The sequence below is a fragment of the Panthera leo genome, chromosome A3, assembly GCF_018350215.1.
Source record: "Panthera leo isolate Ple1 chromosome A3, P.leo_Ple1_pat1.1, whole genome shotgun sequence".
Classification (NCBI taxonomy): Eukaryota; Metazoa; Chordata; class Mammalia; order Carnivora; family Felidae; genus Panthera; species Panthera leo.
The window spans coordinates 99,942,882-99,964,399 of record NC_056681.1 but is presented as its reverse complement, the minus strand read 5'-3'; the positions used below and the strand labels follow the sequence as shown (position 1 = coordinate 99,964,399).

General features: G+C 50.2%; 1 protein-coding gene across 8 annotated transcripts; it reads right to left on the bottom strand.

Annotated features, from left to right (window-relative positions):
* Positions 1-793: 793 nt before the first annotated feature.
* On the bottom strand, positions 794-18,054 carry GNLY (granulysin). 8 transcript variants are annotated; one of them, XM_042932896.1, is made up of 9 exons: positions 17,959-18,054; positions 17,308-17,411; positions 16,744-16,827; positions 15,438-15,606; positions 8,366-8,477; positions 6,464-7,113; positions 5,331-5,655; positions 2,573-2,705; positions 794-991 (listed from the first exon to the last, which is right to left on the bottom strand). In XM_042932896.1, exons 1-6 carry the CDS (start codon positions 18,008-18,010, stop codon positions 7,086-7,088), a joined length of 549 nt encoding a protein of 182 aa, XP_042788830.1. In that variant the 5' UTR covers positions 18,011-18,054; the 3' UTR covers positions 794-991; positions 2,573-2,705; positions 5,331-5,655; positions 6,464-7,085. The 8 variants fall into 8 exon arrangements, 6 of the variants coding, with proteins under 6 accessions (XP_042788830.1, XP_042788826.1, XP_042788828.1 ...); XM_042932892.1 differs by having other exon boundaries at positions 5,335-5,655; XM_042932894.1 differs by lacking the exons at positions 794-991; positions 2,573-2,705 and adding an exon at positions 4,008-4,174 and having other exon boundaries at positions 5,335-5,655; positions 6,464-6,565; positions 7,010-7,113.
* Positions 18,055-21,518: the final 3,464 nt, after the last annotated feature.

Below are 21,518 nucleotides of genomic sequence, written 5' to 3'. Positions count from 1 at the left end.
CTGGATGCCTGAGAAGACATGTACACCAGACCACTGTCCTCAGTAAAAACCCAGTCCCCGAGCAAAGACAAGACTTATGCTCCTTTTCCTCTCTGAGTCTCCCAGATGCTCTGTCTTTATCTGCTCTGTCTTCCATAAACTCTGCTCTTACTTCCTCTCGGCTCGAGATTGATTTTCATCCTGCATGAAGTCAAGGACTCTCTTGGCTGGCCCTGCAGGACCTGATCTGGGTCTTCAGACCCAACCAGCCTGCATCAATTGCCACCACCACCAACACAGATCCTTGGGTCCAAGGTTTTCCCCAGGAGGGAGAAGCAGACCAAAGACAGAGACTTCCAAACTCCTCCCTAAAGGAACTGACTTCATTTGCACAGGTTAAGAGAGATGCAATCTTCAGGGAGCAATCGAAAACAATGGAAGTTATGGTGAAAGACATTTGTTATGAGACTGATAGATTCATTGAACACAAGGCTAGGGGCGCCTGGGTGGCTCGGTCATTTGAGCGTCCAACTTCGGCTCAGATCATGACCTCCTGGTTCATAAATTCGAGCCCTGCATCAGGCTCCACGATTCTGTGTCTCCCTCTCTCTCCGCCCCTCCCCTGCTCATACTCTGTCTCTCTCTCTCTCAAAAATAAATAAAACATTTAAAAAAAAAATAAAAGAAGGCTAAACTGTAGGCAGGCTAATTTGCTGGAGAGAAATGGGGAAAGACACAAGGTGAAGGGGCATCCTTGGGTCAAAACAAATCTCAAACACTGACCTCAGGCAATATACTTACAAAGACACGTTGATTGGATTAGATTCCACCGTGAAGAATTTATTCCTTGAGGCAATGTTGAAAACAATAGAGTAATGAGACTTGAATTTGTGGAGCTTAACAAATGGGTGTTGTTCCACAGAGACCCCTGCCCAAACATCTGACAGCACAGGAGTAACTGTGGGCAGAGTCAAAGCTGCTCCCCCGGGAGGTGCAACATCGGAGGCCTCACCTGGTGGGGGAGTGGTGGGATAGCACTAAAATTAATTCTGCAGTTATGAAACAAGTAAACAGGCATATAACATAGCAAAGTAGGGAGGGATTGACCAGTAGCCAGACCTGCCACACTATTATCTAAAATATTTTCAACAAAACAATTACAAACTATACACAAATAAGAATGACCCATAAAAAGGGGAAGAAAAAACAGAAAACAGAAGCTCTCTGTGAAAGAGATCAGGTACTCCCCAAAGAGTCAGTATTATGAAGTCAATGCACTCATGCAGGCTCCCAGCAGGGTACTAGAACTGATTGGCCTCTGTCCTTTACTAGCTTTTATCCCTAAGGGTGAGGCCACCTTCCTAAAGCTCCCACCTTTGGAAGTCTGTGCTAACGCTCCATGTGCCCTGGACCCCTCCGCTCCCACCTCAAGATGTTCCCTGCCTGTTCCCTTGGTTCTGTCCTGCACCATGGGCCTCTCCCGTCTCCCAGGGCCATTCCCATCCCCATGTAAACACCTTAAAGGCAGACCCCACCTCTAATTTCGCATGGCCTCGGGCTCTGCCCCACTTCTCTCCAACTCTTGACATGAACCCCGTCATAAACCTGTCCGTGCCTGCTGACGTCACATCCTTCACTCCCCCCCCCCCGCCACATGGGCATGATCTCCTCCTAGCACTGAAACCCTCTGACTAAGGTCAGCACCGCCCAAAGGCCCCAAAAGCCAGTGGCCAGCCCTCCATCCTCTACTGTCTTGACTCCCATCAGCACTGGACGTGGTCAGCCATTCCTCGTTCCTGGGCTGTTCTGTTCTCTTGGCTCCTTGGCCCCTTGTCTGGTGTTCCTCCTGTCCCGCTGGCTCCTCCCTCCCGATCTCCTTGAGGGCTCCTCCTCCCCCCACCCCCCCACAACCAGGCCTCCACGTGTTGACTAGTCCCTTCTGTCCTCAGACAGGAATGTTATCCTTCTGCACCTTCTCCCTGTCCATCACATCCAGTTCAAGGACTTCAAATGTGGCCTTGGCCCAGACACCCTCCCCTCTTGACACCTCCACCTGCATATGGAATAGACACACTTCTTCGGGTCAAAGCAGAGCTCTTCCTTATCCTCTCCAGATCCACCTGTCCAAATGTCTTTCCCAACAGCAAATGTCTCTGCCATCTACCCGTTTGCTAAGGTCAAATTCCTACAAGTCGTTTCTTTTCTTTTAAAATCGTGTCCAATGTAGAGAAAAGCTGTAACTCTACAACAGAGAGCTCCTTTTCATCTTAACCAGACTCCCCCACTGGTAACGTTTCACTACACGTATGCGGTGTGTGTCTCATCATAGTCTGCCTGTACGTGCATATTACCATTTCTTCTAAACCATTTGCAGCAGATTGCCTTCATGATGCCCCCATGACCCCCTTAATTCTTCAGGGTGCATTGCCTTACAAGAAGGACACCTTCCTACAGAAGCTAGCACAACCATCAACACCAGGACACTAACATTGGCACAACAGTATCTTCGCAGACTGCAAAGAATCTCATAGATTACCCCAATCATGTCCTTTACAGGTCTAGGTCCACAGCGGGGTCATCTGTTTACAATTACCTCAAGTATCTGCTTAGTCTCCTTTGATCTGGCACACTTTCTCCATCTTTCCTTCTCTTTCATGACCTTGGCATTTTTGTAGAGTACGGGCCCGCTACTTGGAGGAAGTCAGTTTGGGTTTGTCTGAGGTTTCCTTAGGATTTGTGCATTTGGGGCAGGAGGAACAGAAAGTGTTTATCACCTGTCTGCTAGGATTCTCTATGGTTTAGTTAATTAATCATGCAAATTAGTAATTAATACCAACATAAGTATTTGTGGAAACATAGATTGCAATTACATCTACATTTATCATTTAGCATTCTGCAGTAATGTAACACTTTCCCTTTCTCCTCATTTATTAATTTAGTATTTGTATAAATTCATGGATCTAATTTACCTAATGGGTTTTAATGTGCTATCTTTATCTATTTTTGTAGTAAAATGGCCCCAGATTTTACCACTGGGAGTCCTTGAAATACTTTTATGATTCATCTGTGACTGGTACACCATTACTCCTTATCATGGCCAGTACTCCTTTGCCCAACTCCCAGTAACAATGTCTTAAAGATTTTCATGTCTATTCTCACCCAAACAATTGGGTGGTATAAACCCTGTCTCAGCACCAGAAGTGTGCCCTGATTTGGCTCATGCTACTCTGTGTGTCCCATTCCCTTGGAACATACTGTTTGGTTCCAGATGACACCTGCCCCATTTGGGCCAATGAGAATACAGGAGACGTCTGATGGGGCTTCTAGGAAAGAAGCTTCCATTCTCTTCCAAGGGCAGAGGGGTTACCAAAGGACTCTCTTTCCCTCTTGATGACATACTGTAAAATGTAAAGTTTGGACCAATGTGGCCATGGCTGCAGCCAGAAGGAAGCTAGCTGAGATCAGTCTCACTATACAGCCGTGAAAAGACCCGAGAGAATGGCAGGACTGGACCTCTGGGGATACCACTCATTTCTGGACCATTCTGTGCCTGAAGCTATCTGTGGACTGCTAAATGATTTGACCCAATAAATTGCCTTTTTATTTACCCAGAATGAGCTAAGACTTCTGTTGCTTGCAACCAAAGAACCTGAAATAATATACCCCTCAAAACAGCAAAAGAAGACTCCCTGCAGAGAGAAGAAAAGGGTGGGTTTCTGTGCCCTATGACCAAGAACACTCTTACCTACAACCCTGCTACTCTTCCTCATGGTCTGGGAGCTTCTGGGGGTACATCGACTGTGTACCCCAGGCTCTCAGAGGAGTGTGTGTCTCTCTAATGACTGTTCATAAGTATTTCATGACCATATATGTAAGGGCTGCTAACGTTGACCAGTTCGCCATGAAATCCCTAGCGTCTAGAATAGTGTGGGACAAACAATAACCATTGATTGAACGAACGCATGAGTCACCCAAGCATGCCTCCGAGCCCCTCCCCTCAAGTCCACCAAAGGAAAAGAAGCTGTGGCTAAAAGCTTGCATGACATTTATTCTCCCTCAGGGGAAGGCAATGAGAAGTTAGCTGAGAGACACTGGAGGGTCGGCTCTGGATTTGGGAGGGCAGAAGCAGGTGGTGTTGTGGGAGACTCTGTGCTTCTCCCCAGGGTGGCGTCAGAGACCCCAGAGGCTCCGAGACCTGGAGTGGAGACAAGAGCAGACAAGTGGGCAGGAGTGTGGGGTGTCCGGGGGATATGGGGACTAGAGCCACCTGTCCCTACTGAGCACACCTGGAGTCACATCCTGGAACCCAGTCAGGGGTTTGTGTGGGTTGTGGGGCTTCAGAGATGAAAACCGCAGACTCTAATCGCAGGAAATGGTGAGGACCTCAAAGTATGAGGTGACCCCCGATCTGCCGGCATCAAGTCCCACAGCCTCGGTCAGGGCTACAGGAGCTGCCAGAGCCAATCAGAGGTCCTTCAGGCCCATGTGCTGCAGCCGTGGCCTGATCTGCGGGCACAGCTGAGCAGCCCTGGAGGGAGAGACTGAGAGCCCTCCCTGCCAGCGGGGTTCCTGAGCTCAGCTCTCAGGTCCCTAGTGTCCTGGGCAAAGATGTGACCTGTCTCTCTGATGCCCAGGGATCCCATACTAGGCCGGGGGAAGGGAGTTCAATCAGGGCTCTGATGTCTTTGAATATCCCAGTCTGAGGTCGCTTGCTTGGTCTTAATCTCCTTACACGTAATCATTTCATTGAATCCTTGTTGAAAATCAGAAATAAGGATTCCTATCCCCTTCACGGGGAAGGAAATTCAAGCTCATAGAGGTTAAGCTACCTGACAAAGGTCACATAGGTGAGGAGAGATGGGAGCCAATGTCACCCCAGAATTGCCTCGTATAAAAAGCCCAAGCTTTTTTTTTTTTTAATGTTTATTTATTTGAAAGAGAAAGAGAGCAAGGGGAGGGGCATAGAAGAGAGAGACAAAGAGAGAATCCCATGCAGGCTCTGCACAGCACAGAGACCGAGGTAGGTTTCGATCCCACAAACCGTGAGATCATGATTTGAACTAAAACCAAGAGTCGGAGACTTAACTGACTGAGCCACCCAGGTGCCCCAAAAGCCCAATGAGCATTTCTCCAACATTTCTAGCTACAGCCCTCCTATCCAACTTCTCCACACTTTCCTATGTTGGCAATAGGGGTTCTATGTCACCACAAGGAAACTTGGAGGGACATGTATGAGCTGCTTATGAAGTTCTATGACAGGTGTATTTTTATGCTTTTAAAACGTCACACATGCTTGAAAAGGTGATGGGGGCCCTCGAGGAATGAGTCCCTGTTGTCACCTCTGCACTCACCTACCTGATGGCAGCATATTCTGAGTGTCACACAGATTTCCCTGGGAGTTTTGCCACGAAGGATGCCTGGGAGATGAGACTAACGAATCTGGTCACCATTCTCATGCAGAAACCTCTCAGCAACATCACCTCCATGCACACCAGGAATACGGCCCCTTTCATGGTTTCCTGTGGCAGCAGTGGTGACAGAGCAGGACACGGGAAAGAGGCGAGCTCTGCCCAGGGCAGCCCCCATGCAGGCCCCACAGCTCTAGGCCCTGGGCATCTCTGCCCCCTGGCATGCTGGGAGTGAGGAGCTGGTGCCAGGTGGCCATGGAAGCAGAGGCTGAAGAGACAGGGTTCTGTCAGGTAAGCTTCCTGGGTCCCAGCCTGACGGGGCTCGTGCACAGGGCTGCGTGACGAAGGTTAGGAGGGGAAAGATCTTGGAGCCTTGGCAAATTCGATTTTGAACTATCTTCTCCCACCATCCAGTGGAGAAGGATAAAGCTGAGGTCCCAGGGCTGAGGGTGGGTCCTGCAGTGAGAGGGTGCTGAGCAGGATCAGGGAACAAAGCAGAGGGAGGCAGGGAGGGGGAAGCAGGGCTTCTTGGTAGTAACACATCCCCTGGTCCAGCACTTGCTCAGGGCCAGGCATGGAGCTAAGCTCGTCCCACCCCCTCAGCTCCTTTAAAGGCTGAGGCAACTTATGTGATCCATGCCAAGCACAATCCCATTGCATTGAGGCTCAGAAAGCATTAAGGACTTGGCCCAGCCATGCAGCTAGGAAGGGGCAGATCTCAGATTGATCAGTCTTGGACCCAGCCTCACAAAGCTCTGCCATGTACACATGTGGTGGGGCTGCAGGGGAAGGATTCCTAACCTTCTCTGGCAGCAAGTCTCCTTTGACAATGGGACGGAAACAGGAACACTCTTGCACCTGCTTACCAGCTCTCAGAGCTACACAATTTCTGGGGATTCTCTGGAGGAATCTCCACACTGAAGGGGCTGGGGGGGGGGGGGGGGGGGGCGCGGCGAAGGATCCCAAGCTGAGAAGCTCTGGCCCAACCAGGATTCAGCCCCTCCCCAGTCCCCTGACCCCACCCACCCACAGTGCTGACCAGCCTGCAGGGGGCTCCACAAACCACAAGTCCTCACCTGACTGGCCTCCTCTCCCACCATTTTCTTCAGCAGAGACATTATCTTCCAAGAGGGCCAAAAGTTGTAAATCAGCCCTTCAGTTTTGTTCAGCAGGTCCCTCTGTGAAGAAAGGAAGCCCCAAGGTGGTTTCTCAAACACCCGAAGAGCCCTTGGCAGGTGGCTTTGGTGCCTCCTATGCTGGCAGATCATCTAGGATCTTTCTGTCCTTTTGGGCCTGAAACAGGCTGGCTGGCCCCTGCCCACCTTCCTGCGAGTCTTGGGGGGCTGAGACACCCCAGAACCTTCCCCACACCCACAGCACCTCACCCAGCCAGCACGTGCACCTCTTCTGTTCTCTGGTCAGTCCCCAGACCACCCTCTGGGTAGGGCCCAGCCAGACCGAGGTAGACGCCCACCCAGGCACCACCCTGCACAAAACCAGCATCTTCAGCCCACAGCCCTGCCTCCCCTCCTCCCAAAAGGATGTGCAGCCCTGCCTGCTGCTCCCAGGACAGAGAGGATGAGGAGGGCCTGCGGTAGGTGAACAGGGAGCCAGCAGTGAACCTGGGGGGTCTCCTGGGCCAGCATCCGGAAGAACGGCTCATCCTGACACCTGTCAGCCATGTTCAGGTCATGGTCCTCAGGGGTCAGACCACAAAAGGTCAGCCCTGGGAAAGAAACACCATCAACATCCCTCCACAAGTGGAAGGAGACAGAACGGTCAGATCTCCTGGCTGGTGGGGAGCCCAGGAGGTGGCCAGAGCACAGGACAGGAGCAGGGATCTGTGAGGGGTCCAGGGGGCCTGTCCTCACACTCCGCCCTGGAGCTGCTCTGACCCAGTCTCTGTGCAACAGACATGCTCTCAATTCTTTCTGGAAACATTAGGAGAAGATTATACCACCTCCACCACCACCATCCATGCAACTCCTTTCTGTCTTCCTGTATCCCTCTCTGTCCTCTCTCTCTCTCTCTCTCTCTCTCTCTCACACACACACACACACACACACAGATTTGGAGCTGCTCTAAGAGAACACTACCCTCATCTCCTTTCAGAGGTCGTTCTTTCTCTCTTCCTTTCCCCAGGAGTTCAAATCTGGTGGCCCAGCCCAACCCAGTCTCCAGACTGTCCCTACCCTCTGCTAAGCAGTAGCTGCCAGGATGTGCATGGGGGAATGTCCTTACCCGGGGTGGCCAGGAGCACTGAGGCAAGGAGCAGGAGGACCCAGGAGGTCATGGTGGGGCAGATGCTGAGGCACCCTCCACACCCCCTTTATGTGGCTGGCTGCCTCACAATCTGACCTTGCCGGGTCCTGCTCCTCTTGTAGGGCACCTTCCTGTGTCACTGGCTTTACCACAAACACAGACACCAGTTTGTGGAGAAGTGGGGGGAGGAGTGCTTCCTCAGAGACTCCACACTATCTTCCACCTCCCCTCCCACACACACACACACACACACACACACACACTGCTAGAGCTTTCCCAGTGAGTGGGGGGTGCTGGAAGGCAGCAGCTGCCATGATGCACCCCCCACCCTGCCCCAGGATGAGCTAATGGACAGAGCAATCCCTGCACCTGAGGGCTCAGGTAGGCCCTTGGCCCTGGAGCTTCCCACCCCTCCCCCTTGCCTCCCCTCCTCTCCCAGGGGTCTATGCTGGTGTCCCTCCACCAACCACCTCCTGTATCCCTGCTCTCCCCCAACCATCTCAGCCAATGGAGCACCACCAGATTCCTCCAGATTTAGACACAGGTCCCTCAGTGTAGATGCAGACAGCTCCTCCCAGCCCTGCTCTCATGCTTGGTGATCCCCGGGCATGGGCACCACAGACACCCTGGGTCCCCAGCCCCTCACCAGCCTCCTGGCCACCATCACGGAGGCAGGCTTTTCCCTCAGAGCCAGGTCCAGCCCAGCCGTCCCTCACCTGGTCCATAGGGAAAGACAGCCCTTGAGAAGGAAGTGAGCCACAGACAGGGATCTAGTCCCAACTCCCGGGTCTGACCCCTCATCTGTGCCATGAAGGTCACTGGCCTCATCTACAATGAAAATACAGGCTGTGCAGGTCACATCCACTATCAGATAGATAATAAGTCATTGTTTAGTGTAAGTGTGTCCCAAAGATTGCATGGAATACACTCACACTGAAATGTGTTTGCTGTTTACCTGACACTCACATTACACTGGGCATCCCACCTTTTGTCTGGCAACCTTCCCCCACCTCCTTCGCAGCTCAGAGGAGGAAACTGGGTGCGGAGAGCAGGGGCCCTGACCTCAGCCTCGGGCCGGCTGGGGTCCTGCTTGGACTAGAACCTTCCCCCACCCCCAGCTGCTGAGACGGCAGAGGCACACAGCCAGGACGAGCTGGCAAGGCCCCCTCAGCACCTCCCAGCCCCCTGTCCCCCTTCAGTATCTGCTCGGACCACTCCACGCCTTCCACCTGCCCGGGAATCCCATCATGGGCTAGTGCCGAGCCTCAGCCTGGCCTTTTTCTCTGAAATACTCCACTTCCTGAGCCCATTCAGAGCCCTGCTCTCCGCTCAGCTTCTGCCTAGAAGGAAAGAGGGTGGAGTCCAGGCAAGCAGGCCTCCGACAAGCTGGGGGCACCGTGAGCTACATACTCCACCTCCTGGAGCCTCATTTCCCTTACCTGTGAAATGGGTGTAGTGTCACCTGTTCACAGGGCCCCAGTGGTGTGTGTGTGTGTGTGTGTACACGTGTGAGGAAGCTTCACAGCCTGCGATGTGCCAAGCAGAAGTAATCTGGTATCCTGGGTCAGCATTCCCCAACATGACTTCTATAAGGGTTACTCCTGTGGGAGGTGAGCGGGTGCTGTGCAGGGGGAGTGGGGATGGGGTTCCTGTCATCAAGAGTAAATGACAGATACACCTTTAACACAGTAGTGGGTGTTACCTTGTTATTAGATTCAGAAATAAAAGAAGGGACATTTTGACCTTACAGAGAGGAGAATGGGTATACTATGAACAGTTATATGTTATTAAATTGGACCACATCCCTGTCAAGATACAAACTATCGAAACAGACTGAAAAGAATGGGAAGAGTGAATAGATGTATAATAAGTAAAGACATGGAATTAGTCACGCAAACACCACCCACAAACAAACATCCAGGTCAGATATCTTTACAGATGAATTCTACCAAGCATTAGAAGAATTAGTATGAATTCTTCCCAAACTCTTCCAAAAAATAGAAAAGGATGCCCTGATGCCAAAACCAGAAAAAGGCAACACAGGAAAAGTACAGACCAATATCTCCCCTGAATATGGATGCCATAACCCTCTTCAAAATCCTGGCAAGCTGAATCCAGTAACATATAAAAAGAATTCTGTACCAGAGCAACCAGAATTTATTCAGGAATGCAAAGTGATTTAACACCCCAAAATCATTTATGTAATTCACTGTACCAACAGAACCCAAATAAAAGCCGCATGATCCTGGGGTGCTTGGGTGGCTCAGCTGGTTAAGCATCCGACTTGGGCCTAGGTCATGATCTCGTGGTTCCTGAGTTCGAGCTTCTCATGGGCTTTTCTGCTGTCAACACAGAGCCCCCTTCGGATCTTCTGTCTCCTACTCTCTGCCCTTCCCCCACTCACGTGCTCATGTGCTGGCATGTGCACGCACGTGCTCGCTCGCTCTCTCTCTCTCTCAAAAAAAATAAATAAACTTGAAAACAAAACACATGATCCTCTCAATGGACACAGAAACACCATTTGAAAAAACTCAACATCTCTTCTTATTAAAGCACTCACTAACAATAGAAGGGAAAGTCTGCAAGCTGATAGGTGGCATCTATGAAATTCCCCGAGCTGACATCAGACTCCTGAAGAAAGACTAAATACCTTCCCCCAAAGACCAGGAACAAGACAGGACGTCTGCTCTCCAGACATCTATTCGGTATTGTACTGACGATTCTAGCCAGGAGAACTAAGCAAAAAAATGAAAAAAAACAAAACAAAACCATTTTGATTAGCAGGGAAGACGTACAGCTCTCTATTTACAGATAACATCTCCTCCACACAGAAAATACTTAAAAATCCCCAAAATGAATTAAACTGAGATGTGTTTAGGTGCCATAGACCTGCATTTTCCAATGATTCAGACTGTCCAACGGTAGATTTACTAGATGAAAATTACTCCGTGGCTGGAGTGAGGCCTCTAACTGTATTTTATGTGAGTTGATTAATCTGATTTGGAGGTTGTTTGTGTAATTATTGTAAAATCCCTGAAAAGAGCATGCTAACAGGCTGCCCTTAAAAATCCTCATAACCTTTGTACTCGTGTGACTAACCAAATATGTGGACCACTTTTGAGAAACTGCCGTTCTGCTCACCAATTTCTGCAAGACCCTATGAAGAACGTGCTCATAAAAGGGAATTTAAATGTCTTCAAACAGTGGTGCTGGGAAAACTGGACAGCCCCACGGAGAAGAATGAAGGTGGATCCTGATGTTCCACCATATGCAAAAGAGTCACTAGAAAAGGATCAAACACCTAACATGTAAGACCCAAAACTATAAAATCGCTAGAAAAAACATAAGGGGAATGCTGCATGACTTCCGACTTGGTGGTGAATTCTCAGATATGACACCAAGAAATGCAACAATATGGACAAATAGCATTGCATCAAGCTTAAAACCTTTGTGCATCAAATAGCACAGTTGACAAAGTAAAAGGGCAATTTATGGAATACATAAAAATGTTTGCAAATCATTAATAATGGAGTAATACCCAGAAAGTACAAAGAAATGTTAACATTCAACAAATAAACAGCAAATAATTTAAAAAAGGCAAAAGAGGGGCCCCTGGTGGCTCGGTCGGTCAAGCGTCCAACTTCAGCTTAGATCATGACCTCACGGTTTGTGGGTTTGAGCCCCACGTTGGGGGGGTTGCTATGCAGACGCTGGACCTGCTTCAGATTCTACGTCTCCCTCTCTTTCTGTCTCTCCCCTGCTCACACTCTGTCTCTCAAAAATAAATAAACATTATAAAAAATGAGCTCAAAAGACTTTGAACAGGCACTCTCCCTACAAAATATAGAAATGGCTAACAAGCATATGAAAAGATGCTCCCCACATCAATAATCGTCAGGGAAATGCAAGGCAAAGCCACAAGGAGATAGCACCCCACCCATGAAGATGGCCCTTATCAAAAAAAAGAAAATATCAGGTGTTGGTAAAGATGTGGAGAAAGTGTGCACTGTTGTAAAACTGTAAGACCGTTACCCAAAGCAATGTGGTGGTTCCTCAAATATATATAAATACACACACACACACACACACACACGTTATTTCACCTTAAAACAAAAACTCATGTCAATTGCCACACCAAAGATGAACTTTGGGGACATCATGCTAAGTGAAATAAGGCAATTACAAAAAGACAAATATCTGATTCCATTTGTACAAAGTGTCTAAAGTAGTCAAATTAAAGGAAATATAAAATAGAAATATGTGGACCACTTTTGAGAAACTGTAGTTTTCTCAGGCTTTAAGACGGGGGCGAAGGAAAGTTGTGCCTTCACAATAAGTCTGGAGTTCCAGTTTTGTAAGATGAAAAAGATCTGGATGTCTGTGTCACAACAATGTGAATATACTCAACACTGCTGCGTGTACGTTTCCACATTGCTAAGATGGTAAATTCTGTTGAGTTTCTTACAGCAATGAAAAAATAGCGTTCCTGATAGAAGGAGGTGGCTCACGTTGCACACAAACGCTTCGCCTTGAGATAACCACCAACCTCCCTGTGCATTAGAACTTCCTTCTGCATCCTTCCCACCTCATCACACAGGAGGCCATAGGACAGGCTCTCAGGCAATGCCAGTTAATAAAATGAATAATTGTTGCTTCTTCTACAAACAGAGGGGAGTTAGGGTGCTAGGTAAATTTAATGTGGTATTACTAGTCATTTGTAGATTGGCAGGTGCTTGAGGTAAGTGTCTTTATTTCGTTTGTTTCCTATTCTGACACCAGGGTGTGACACACAGTAGGGACTTGTCCCGAGCTCCGAGAGAAGCCACTGGAAAGTGAGATGTGGTTGTGGTTTGGAAAGAGCCTGGGGCTGCCCTGTCCAGAAGGGATGGGGGAGCCAAGGCAGAAGGAAGTCTGAAGACCAGCCAGAGACAGATGCAGAACCTGGCCAGGGCAAAGGGGTCTGCACCAGGATGGGGCAATTCCAACTTCCCAGGAGGGAGTCATTTGCTCCAGTTTGGGTCAGGGGTCGACGTGGCCTGGAGGGAGGGATGTCACATGACACAGGCTTGCTGTCCTGGGCTTTTGGGTGGGTGACAGGGGAAATGGTAGAGAACTGAGAAGGGCCTGGCGGTGAGCAGGTACCCCCAGTGGAGTCTGGATTATGAAGCCAGTGCACTCACGCTACCTCCTGACAGGCTACAGGAGCTGACTTGGCCTCTGTCCTTCACTAGCTTTTATCCCTAAGGGTGAGGCCACCTTCCCAAAGCTCCCACCTTTGGGAGTCTGTGCTGACGCTCCATGTGCCCTGGACCCCTCCTCTCCCTTCACAAGGCCTTCCCTGGGGCTGTACCTCACATCTGTCCAGCACCATGGGCCTCTCCCCTCTCCTGGGACCATTTCCCCCTGCATGTAAACACCTTAATCGCAGACCCCACCTCTAATTTCACATGGCCTCCAGTTCGGCCCCATTTCTCTTCGATTCTTTACTGCTAGTCCCTTAATAAAGCTGCCCGTACCTGCTAAGGTCGCACATATCAAATCAATATGTGTTTTGTGGGAATAAATTTTGCAACTATGTCTATATGTATTAATTGGCATCTAGAATAAGGTAACATGTCTCCATTTCCCTTATTTGATTATTAATGTCTTATTTATATCTCTATGAATTCATTAATCCTCATTTAATCCATGGGTTATAATCCCATATGTTCCTTATGTGTTTTAACACTCAAATGGCTTCAGATTTCACACTGGGAGTCCTGGAACTGCTTTTTGGATTGAGCCCTGCCCGATGCACCTTTGTGTCTAGTGATGTTGGTATCCCTGTCCCTCTCCCAGCAATGATCTCCCAGATTTTCATGTCCACTTTCACACGAGTGACTGGTTGGCCAGGGGTGTGCCCTGACTCAGCTCACGCTAATCTGCGTGTCCCATGCCCTCGGAACATAGTGATGGGTTCCAGATGACACCTGCCCGATTCGAGCCAATGAGAACACAGGAGACATCTGATGGGGCTTCTAGGAAAGAAGTTTCCATTCTCTTCCAAGGGCAGAGAGGCTACCAAAGAACTGTCTTCCCCTCTTGATGACATACTGGGGAATGTAAAGTTTGGACCAATGTGGCCATGGCTGCTGCCAGAAGGAAGCTGGCTGAGATCAGTCTCACTATACAGCTGTGAAAAGACCTGAGAGAATGGAGGACTGGACCTCTGGGGACACCACTCATTTCTGGACCATTCTGTGCCTGAAGCTATCTCTACACTGTTTAATTACTCGAGGCAATAAATTGACTTTTTTATTTGAACCAGAAAGAGCTAAGATTTCTGTAGCTTACACAGAATAAATCCTAAATAATGTATCTCCCAAAACAAAAAGACAGCTCCCTGCAGAGAGAAGCAAAGGGTGGGTTTCTGTGCCCTATGACCAGAACACTCTTACCTACAACCCTGCTACTCTTCCTCATGGTCTGAGAGCATCTGGGGGTACATCCACTGTGTACCCCAGGCTCTCAGAGGAGTGTGTGTCTCTCTAGTGACTGTTCATAAGTATTTCATGACCATCTTTGTAAGGGCTGCTAACGTTGACCAGTTCGTCATGAAATCCCTAGCGTCTAGTATAGCATGGGACAAACAATAACCATTGATTGAACGAACGCATGAGTCACCCAAGCATGCCTCCGAGCCCCTCCCCTCAAGTCCACCAAAGGAAAAGAAGCTGTGGCTAAAAGCTTGCATGACATTTATTCTCCCTCAGGGGAAGGCAATGAGAAGTTAGCTGAGAGACACTGGAGGGTCGGCTCTGGATTTGGGAGGGCAGAAGCAGGTGGTGTTGTGGGAGACTCTGTGCTTCTCCCCAGGGTGGCGTCAGAGACCCCAGAGGCTCAGAGACCTGGAGTGGAGACAAGAGCAGACAAGTGGGCAGGGGTGTGTGTTGTCCGGGGGATATGGGGACTAGAGCCACCTGTCCCTACTGAGCACACCTGGAGTCACATCCTGGAACCCAGTCAGGGTTTGTGTGGGTTGTGGGGCTTCAGAGATGAAAACCGCAGACTCTAATCGCAGGAAATGGTGAGGACCTCAAAGTATGAGGTGACCCCCGATCTGCCGGCATCAAGTCCCACAGCCTCGGTCAGGGCTACACGAGCTGCCAGAGCCAATCGGGGGCCCTTCCTGGCCCATGTGCTGCAGCCGTGGCCTGATCTGCGGGCACAGCTGAGCAGCCCTGGAGGGAGAGACTGAGAGCCCTCCCTGCCAGCGGGGTTCCTGAGCTCAGCTCTCAGGTCCCTAGTGTCCTGGGCAAAGATGTGACCTGTCTCTCTGATGCCCAGGGATCCCATACTAGGCCGGGGGAAGGGAGTTCAATCAGGGCTCTGATGTCTTTGAATATCCCAGTCTGAGGCAGCTTGCTTGGTCTTAACCTCTTTACACGTAATCATTTCATTCAATCCTTGTTGAAAATCAGAAATACGGATGCCTATCCCTTCACAAGGAAGGAAACTCAAGCACACAGAGGTTGAGCTACTTGCTCAAGTACACAGCTGACAGGAGATGGGGACCTGATGGCACCCCAGGATGGCCTGGAGTATTTCTCAACCGGTTCCAGCTGCAGCCCACCTACCCATCTTCTCCCCACTTTCCACACAGTGGTGGGGGTAACATGTCACTGCAGGGAAGCTTGGTGGGATGTGTATCACAGCTGGATTTCTGTGGGTCGAAACCGTATTGTACATATGTGGGGACATGATGTGAGCCCTCCAGGAATGAGTCCCTGCTGTCACCTCTGCACTCACCTTTTTCAGATTTGCACATCCTGAGTTTCACACACATTTCCTCGGGGCTTTTCCCATTCATGATACCATGGATGACCTTATCAAGACATTTAGTGACTAATTCCTTGCAAACATGCTGCAGTGGAAATGTCTTCTTGCACACCACGGTCGCAGCGAGTTTGATGGCTTCCTGCAGTAAGAGCACCATAGGAAGACAGAGAATTCAGGTGAGCTTGGCCCAGGACTGCCGCCCCCCTGCAGACCCCAGCAGCTCTAGGCCCTGGGCACCCTGACCAAGGGCATGCTGGGAGGAGGGCCTGGTGCCAGGCGGCCACGGAGCAGAGGCTAGAGAGGCAGGGATCAGACCTCACGCCCAGGCACCAAGGCCCTGGCCCAAGCCTGGCCAGGAGGGGCTCTTGCGAGAAGGACAGTTGACCCTGTAGTGTCCCACTCCCCTGTACATCATTATCCTGCCCCCCTGCCTTCTGTGTGGAGAACAGCGCCCACGGCTCCTAGACCCACAGGAAGGGTTCTGCCTGCCATGCTTCCTGGGTCCCAGCCTGACGGGGCTCGTGCACAGGGCTGTGTGACGAAGGTTAGGAAAAGAAAGCACTTGGAGTCTTGGCACATTCCACTTGGACGTACCTTCTCCCACAATCCAGTGGAGAAGGATAAAGCTGAGTTCCCAGGGCTGAGGGTGGGCCCTGCAGCGCCAGGGAGATGAGCAGGATCAGGGAACAAAGCAGAGGGAGGGAGGGAGGGGAAGCAGGGCTTCTTGGTAGTAACACATCCCTTGTTCAGCAGGTGCTCAGGGCCAGGCATGGAGCTAAGCTCCTCCACCCCTCAGCTCCTTTAAAGGGCTTCGATAACTTACAAGGGGCGATTATGATCCATCCCACTAAACAGAAAAGAAAACTGAGGCTCAGAAAGCATTAAGGGCTTGGCCAAGCCATGCTGCTAGGAATTGGGAGATCTGGGGCATATCAGTCTAGCCCAGACCACCATGGAACCAATCTCACAAAATTCGTCCCTGGACACACATGGAGGGGCCAAAGGGGAAAGATTCCTACCTGCTCTGGGAACAAATTTCCTTTGACAATGGGACGGAAATCACGCACGCTCCTCTTCCTACTTTCACACTCACAGAGCTTCATGATTTCAAGGGATTCTCTGAAGTCAGTCCCAGATACCAGGGAGCCCACATCCCCTGCTGAGAAGCCCTGGCCCAACCAGGGATCAGCCCCTTCCTCAGTGTCACCCTTAGCCCTACAAGCCCACTCATGCCCTTGACCACCCTGCAAATGGCTCCCCAAATCACAAGCCTCACCCGTGTGATATTATGTTCCACGGCTTTTCTCAGAGCTTCGAGTACCAGCTTACAAGTCTTGCATCTAAGAGCTAGCCGGTCACCCTGTCAGGAAACAATGCTTCCTGAGATGGTGTCTCAGACACCCCAACAGCCCTTGGCAGGGACCCAGGAGGAGCTCTCTGGTGTCTTCTAGGCCAGCAGGATCATCGAGGATCTTTCTGTGCTTTCAGGCCTGAAGCAGGCTGGCTGGTCCCTGCCCACCTTCCTGCTAGTCTTGGTAGGGCTGACACACCCCAGACCCTGCCCCACACCCACAGCACCTCACCCAGAGCAGCCCCTGACCCTGTTCTCTACTCTGGTCAGAACCCAGGGGACCCTCCTGGGGAGAGCTCAGCCAGACCCAGGTAGCCCCCCGACCTCTGCCACGGGCACAACGGTGCACAAAACCAGCATCTTCAGCCCACAGCCCTGCCTCCCCACCCCTCTGCCCAGCGAGATGTGCAGCCCTGCCTGCTGCTCCCGGGGAGGAGACAATGTGTGAGGGGGTGGTTATGGGAAGTGAGCAGGGAACCAGCCACCAACCTGGGGGGACTCCAGGACCAAGCTCTCTAAGAACTGCTTTTCCTGACCCAAGTCAGCGGTCATCAAGTCATTGTCCTCAGGGTTCAAACCAGAAAAGGTCAGCCCTGGGGAAGAAACACCATCAGCACCCCTTCACAAGTGGAAGGAGACAGATCTCCTGGCTGGTGGGAGCCCAGGAGGTAGCTAGAAAACAGGCCAGGAGCAGGGATCTGTGAGGAATCCAGGAGGCCTGTCCTTGCGCTCCGCCCTGGAGCTGCTCTGACCCAGTCTCTGTGCAACAGACATGCTCTCAATTCTTTCTGGAAAACAGGAGAAGATTATCTGCCCCCCACCCCCGCCCCCCACCAACATCATCCATGAAGCTCTTTTCTGTCTTTGTCTCTGTTTTTCTGTTTTCTCTCTCCTCTCTCTCTCTCTCTCTCTCTCTGTCACACACACACAAACACACACACACACACACACACACACACACACACGGATTTGGAGCTGCTCTAAGAGAACACTACCCTCATCTCCTTTCAGAGGTTGTTCTTTCTCTCTTCCTTCCCCCAGGAGTTCGAATCTGGTGGCCCAGCCCAACCCAGTCTCCAGACTGTCCCTACCCTCTGCTAAGAAGTAGCTGCCAGGATGTGCATGGGGGAATGTCCTTACCCGGGGTGGCCAGGAGCACTGAGGCAAGGAGCAGGAGGGCCCAGGAGGTCATGGTGGGGCAGCTGCTGAAGCATTCTTCACACCCCGCTTTATGTGGCTGGCCGCCTCGCAATCTGACCTTGCTGGGTCCTGCTCCTCTTATAGGCCATGTCCCCGTGTCACTGGCTTTACCACAAACACAGACACCAGTTTGTGGAGAAGTGGGGGGAGGAGTGCTTCCTCAGAGACTCCACGCTATCTTCCACCTCCCCCGCCACTCACACACCCACACCCACACACTGTTAGAGCTTTCCCAGTGAGTGAGGGGTGCTGGAGGGCAGCAGCTACCATGATGCCCCCCACCCCCTGCCCTCAGATGAGGTAATGAACAGAGCAATCCCTGCACCTGAAGGCTCAGGTAGGGCCCTTGGCCCTGGAGCTTCCCACCCCTCCCCCTTCCCTCCCTTCCTCTCCCAAGGGTCTATGCTGGTGTCCCTCCACCAGCCACCTCCTGTATCCCTGCTCTCCCCCAACCATCTCAGCCAATGGAGCACCACCAGATTCCTCCAGATTTAGACACAGGTCCCTCAGTGTAGATGCAGACAGCTCCTCCCAGCCCTGCTCTCATGCTTGGTGATCCCCGGGCATGGGCACCACAGACACCCTGGGTCCCCAGCCCCTCACCAGCCTCCTGGCCACCATCACGGAGGCAGGCTTTTCCCTCAGAGCCAGGTCCAGCCCAGCCGTCCCTCACCTGGTCCATAGGGAAAGACAGCCCTTGAGAAGGAAGTGAGCCACAGACAGGGATCTAGTCCCAACTCCCGGGTCTGACCCCTCATCTGTGCCATGAAGGTCACTGGCCTCATCTACAATGAAAATACAGGCTGTGCAGGTCACATCCACTATCAGATAGATAATAAGTCATTGTTTAGTGTAAGTGTGTCCCAAAGATTGCATGGAATACACTCACACTGAAATGTGTTTGCTGTTTACCTGACACTCACATTACACTGGGCATCCCACCTTTTGTCTGGCAACCTTCCCCCACCTCCTTCGCGGCTCAGAGGAGGAAACTGGGTGCGGAGAGCAGGGGCCCTGACCTCAGCCTCGGGCCGGCTGGGGTCCTGCTTGGATAGAACCTTCCCCCACCCCCAGCTGCTGAGACGGCAGAGGCACACAGCCAGGACGAGCAGGTCAGCTACTCCCTCTCAATCCTTCCTCAGCACCTCCCAGCCCCCTGTCCCCCTTCAGTATCTGCTCGGACCCCTCCACACCTTCCACCTGCCCGGGAATCCCATCATGGGCTAGTGCTGAGCCTCAGCCTGGCCTTTTTCTCTGAAATACTCCACTTCCTGAGCCCATTCAGAGCCCTGCTCTCCGCTCAGCTTCTGCCTAGAAGGAAAGAGGGTGGAGTCCAGGCAAGCAGGCCTCCGACAAGCTGGGGGCACCGTGAGCTATATACCCCACCTCCTGGAGCCTCATTTCCCTTACCTGTGAAATGGGTGTAGTGTCACCTGTTCACAGGGCCCCAGTGGTGTGTGTGTGTGTGTGTGTACACGTGTGAGGAAGCTTCACAGCCTGCGATGTGCCAAGCAGAAGTAATCTGGTATCCTGGGTCAGCATTCCCCAACATGACTTCTATAAGGGTTACTCCTGTGGGAGGTGAGCGGGTGCTGTGCAGGGGGAGTGGGGATGGGGTTCCTGTCATCAAGAGTAAATGACAGATACACCTTTAACACAGTAGTGGGTGTTACCTTGTTATTAGATTCAGAAATAAAAGAAGGGACATTTTGACCTTACAGAGAGGAGAATGGGTATACTATGAACAGTTATATGTTATTAAATTGGACCACATCCCTGTCAAGATACAAACTATCGAAACAGACTGAAAAGAATGGGAAGAGTGAATAGATGTATAATAAGTAAAGACATGGAATTAGTCACGCAAACACCACCCACAAACAAACATCCAGGTCAGATATCTTTACAGATGAATTCTACCAAGCATTAGAAGAATTAGTATGAATTCTTCCCAAACTCTTCCAAAAAATAGAAAAGGATGCCCTGATGCCAAAACCAGAAAAAGGCAACACAGGAAAAGTACAGACCAATATCTCCCCTGAATATGGATGCCATAACCCTCTTCAAAATCCTGGCAAGCTGAATCCAGTAACATATAAAAAGAATTCTGTACCAGAGCAACCAGAATTTATTCAGGAATGCAAAGTGATTTAACACCCCAAAATCATTTATGTAATTCACTGTACCAACAGAACCCAAATAAAAGCCGCATGATCCTGGGGTGCTTGGGTGGCTCAGCTGGTTAAGCATCCGACTTGGGCCTAGGTCATGATCTCGTGGTTCCTGAGTTCGAGCTTCTCATGGGCCTTTTGCTGTCAACACAGAACCCCCTTCGGATCTTCTGTCTCCTACTCTCTGCCCTTCCCCCACTCACGTACTCATGTGCTGGCATGTGCACGCACGTGCTCGCTCGCTCTCTCTCTCTCTCAAAAAAAATAAATAAACTTGAAAACAAAACACATGATCCTCTCAATGGACACAGAAACACCATTTGAAAAAACTCAACATCTCTTCTTGTTAAAACACTCACTAAGAATAGAAGGGAAAGTCTGCAAGCTGATAGGTGGCATCTATGAAATTCCCCGAGCTGACATCAGACTCCTGAAGAAAGACTAAATACCTTCCCCCAAAGACCAGGAACAAGACAAGATGTCTGCTCTCCAGACATCTATTCGGTATTGTACTGACGATTCTAGCCAGGAGAACTAAGCAAAAAAATGAAAAAAAAAAACAAAACCATTTTGATTAGCAGGGAAGACGTACAGCTCTCTATTTACAGATAACATCTCCTCCACACAGAAAATACTTAAAAATCCCCAAAATGAATTAAACTGAGATGTGTTTAGGTGCCATAGACCTGCATTTTCCAATGATTCAGACTGTCCAACGGTAGATTTACTAGATGAAAATTACTCCGTGGCTGGAGTGAGGCCTCTAACTGTATTTTATGTGAGTTGATTAATCTGATTTGGAGGTTGTTTGTGTAATTATTGTAAAATCCCTGAAAAGAGCATGCTAACAGGCTGCCCTTAAAAATCCTCATAACCTTTGTACTCGTGTGACTAACCAAATATGTGGACCACTTTTGAGAAACTGCCGTTCTGCTCACCAATTTCTGCAAGACCCTATGAAGAACATGCTCATAAAAGGGAATTTAAATGTCTTCAAACAGTGGTGCTGGGAAAACTGGACAGCCCCACGGAGAAGAATGAAGGTGGATCCTGATGTTCCACCATATGCAAAAGAGTCACTAGAAAAGGATCAAACACCTACATGTAAGACCCAAAACTATAAAATCGCTAGAAAAAACATAAGGGGAATGCTGCATGACTTCCGACTTGGTGGTGAATTCTCAGATATGACGCCAAGAAATGCAACAATATGGACAAATAGCATTGCATCAAGCTTAAAACCTTTGTGCATCAAATAGCACAGTTGACAAAGTAAAAGGGCAATTTATGGAATACATAAAAATGTTTGCAAATCATTAATAATGGAGT

Coding starts and splice junctions, on each gene's coding strand:
- GNLY (XM_042932896.1), bottom strand. CDS start 18,010: ATGACCTCCTGGGCCCTCCTGCTCCTTGCCTCAGTGCTCCTGGCCACC. Junction 17,412..17,958: donor AGTGCTCCTGGCCACCCCGG/GTAAGGACATTC, acceptor TTTCTTCCCCAG/GGCTGACCTTTTCTGGTTTG. Junction 16,828..17,307: donor TGGTCCTGGAGTCCCCCCAG/GTTGGTGGCTGG, acceptor GTTTCCTGACAG/GGTGACCGGCTAGCTCTTAG.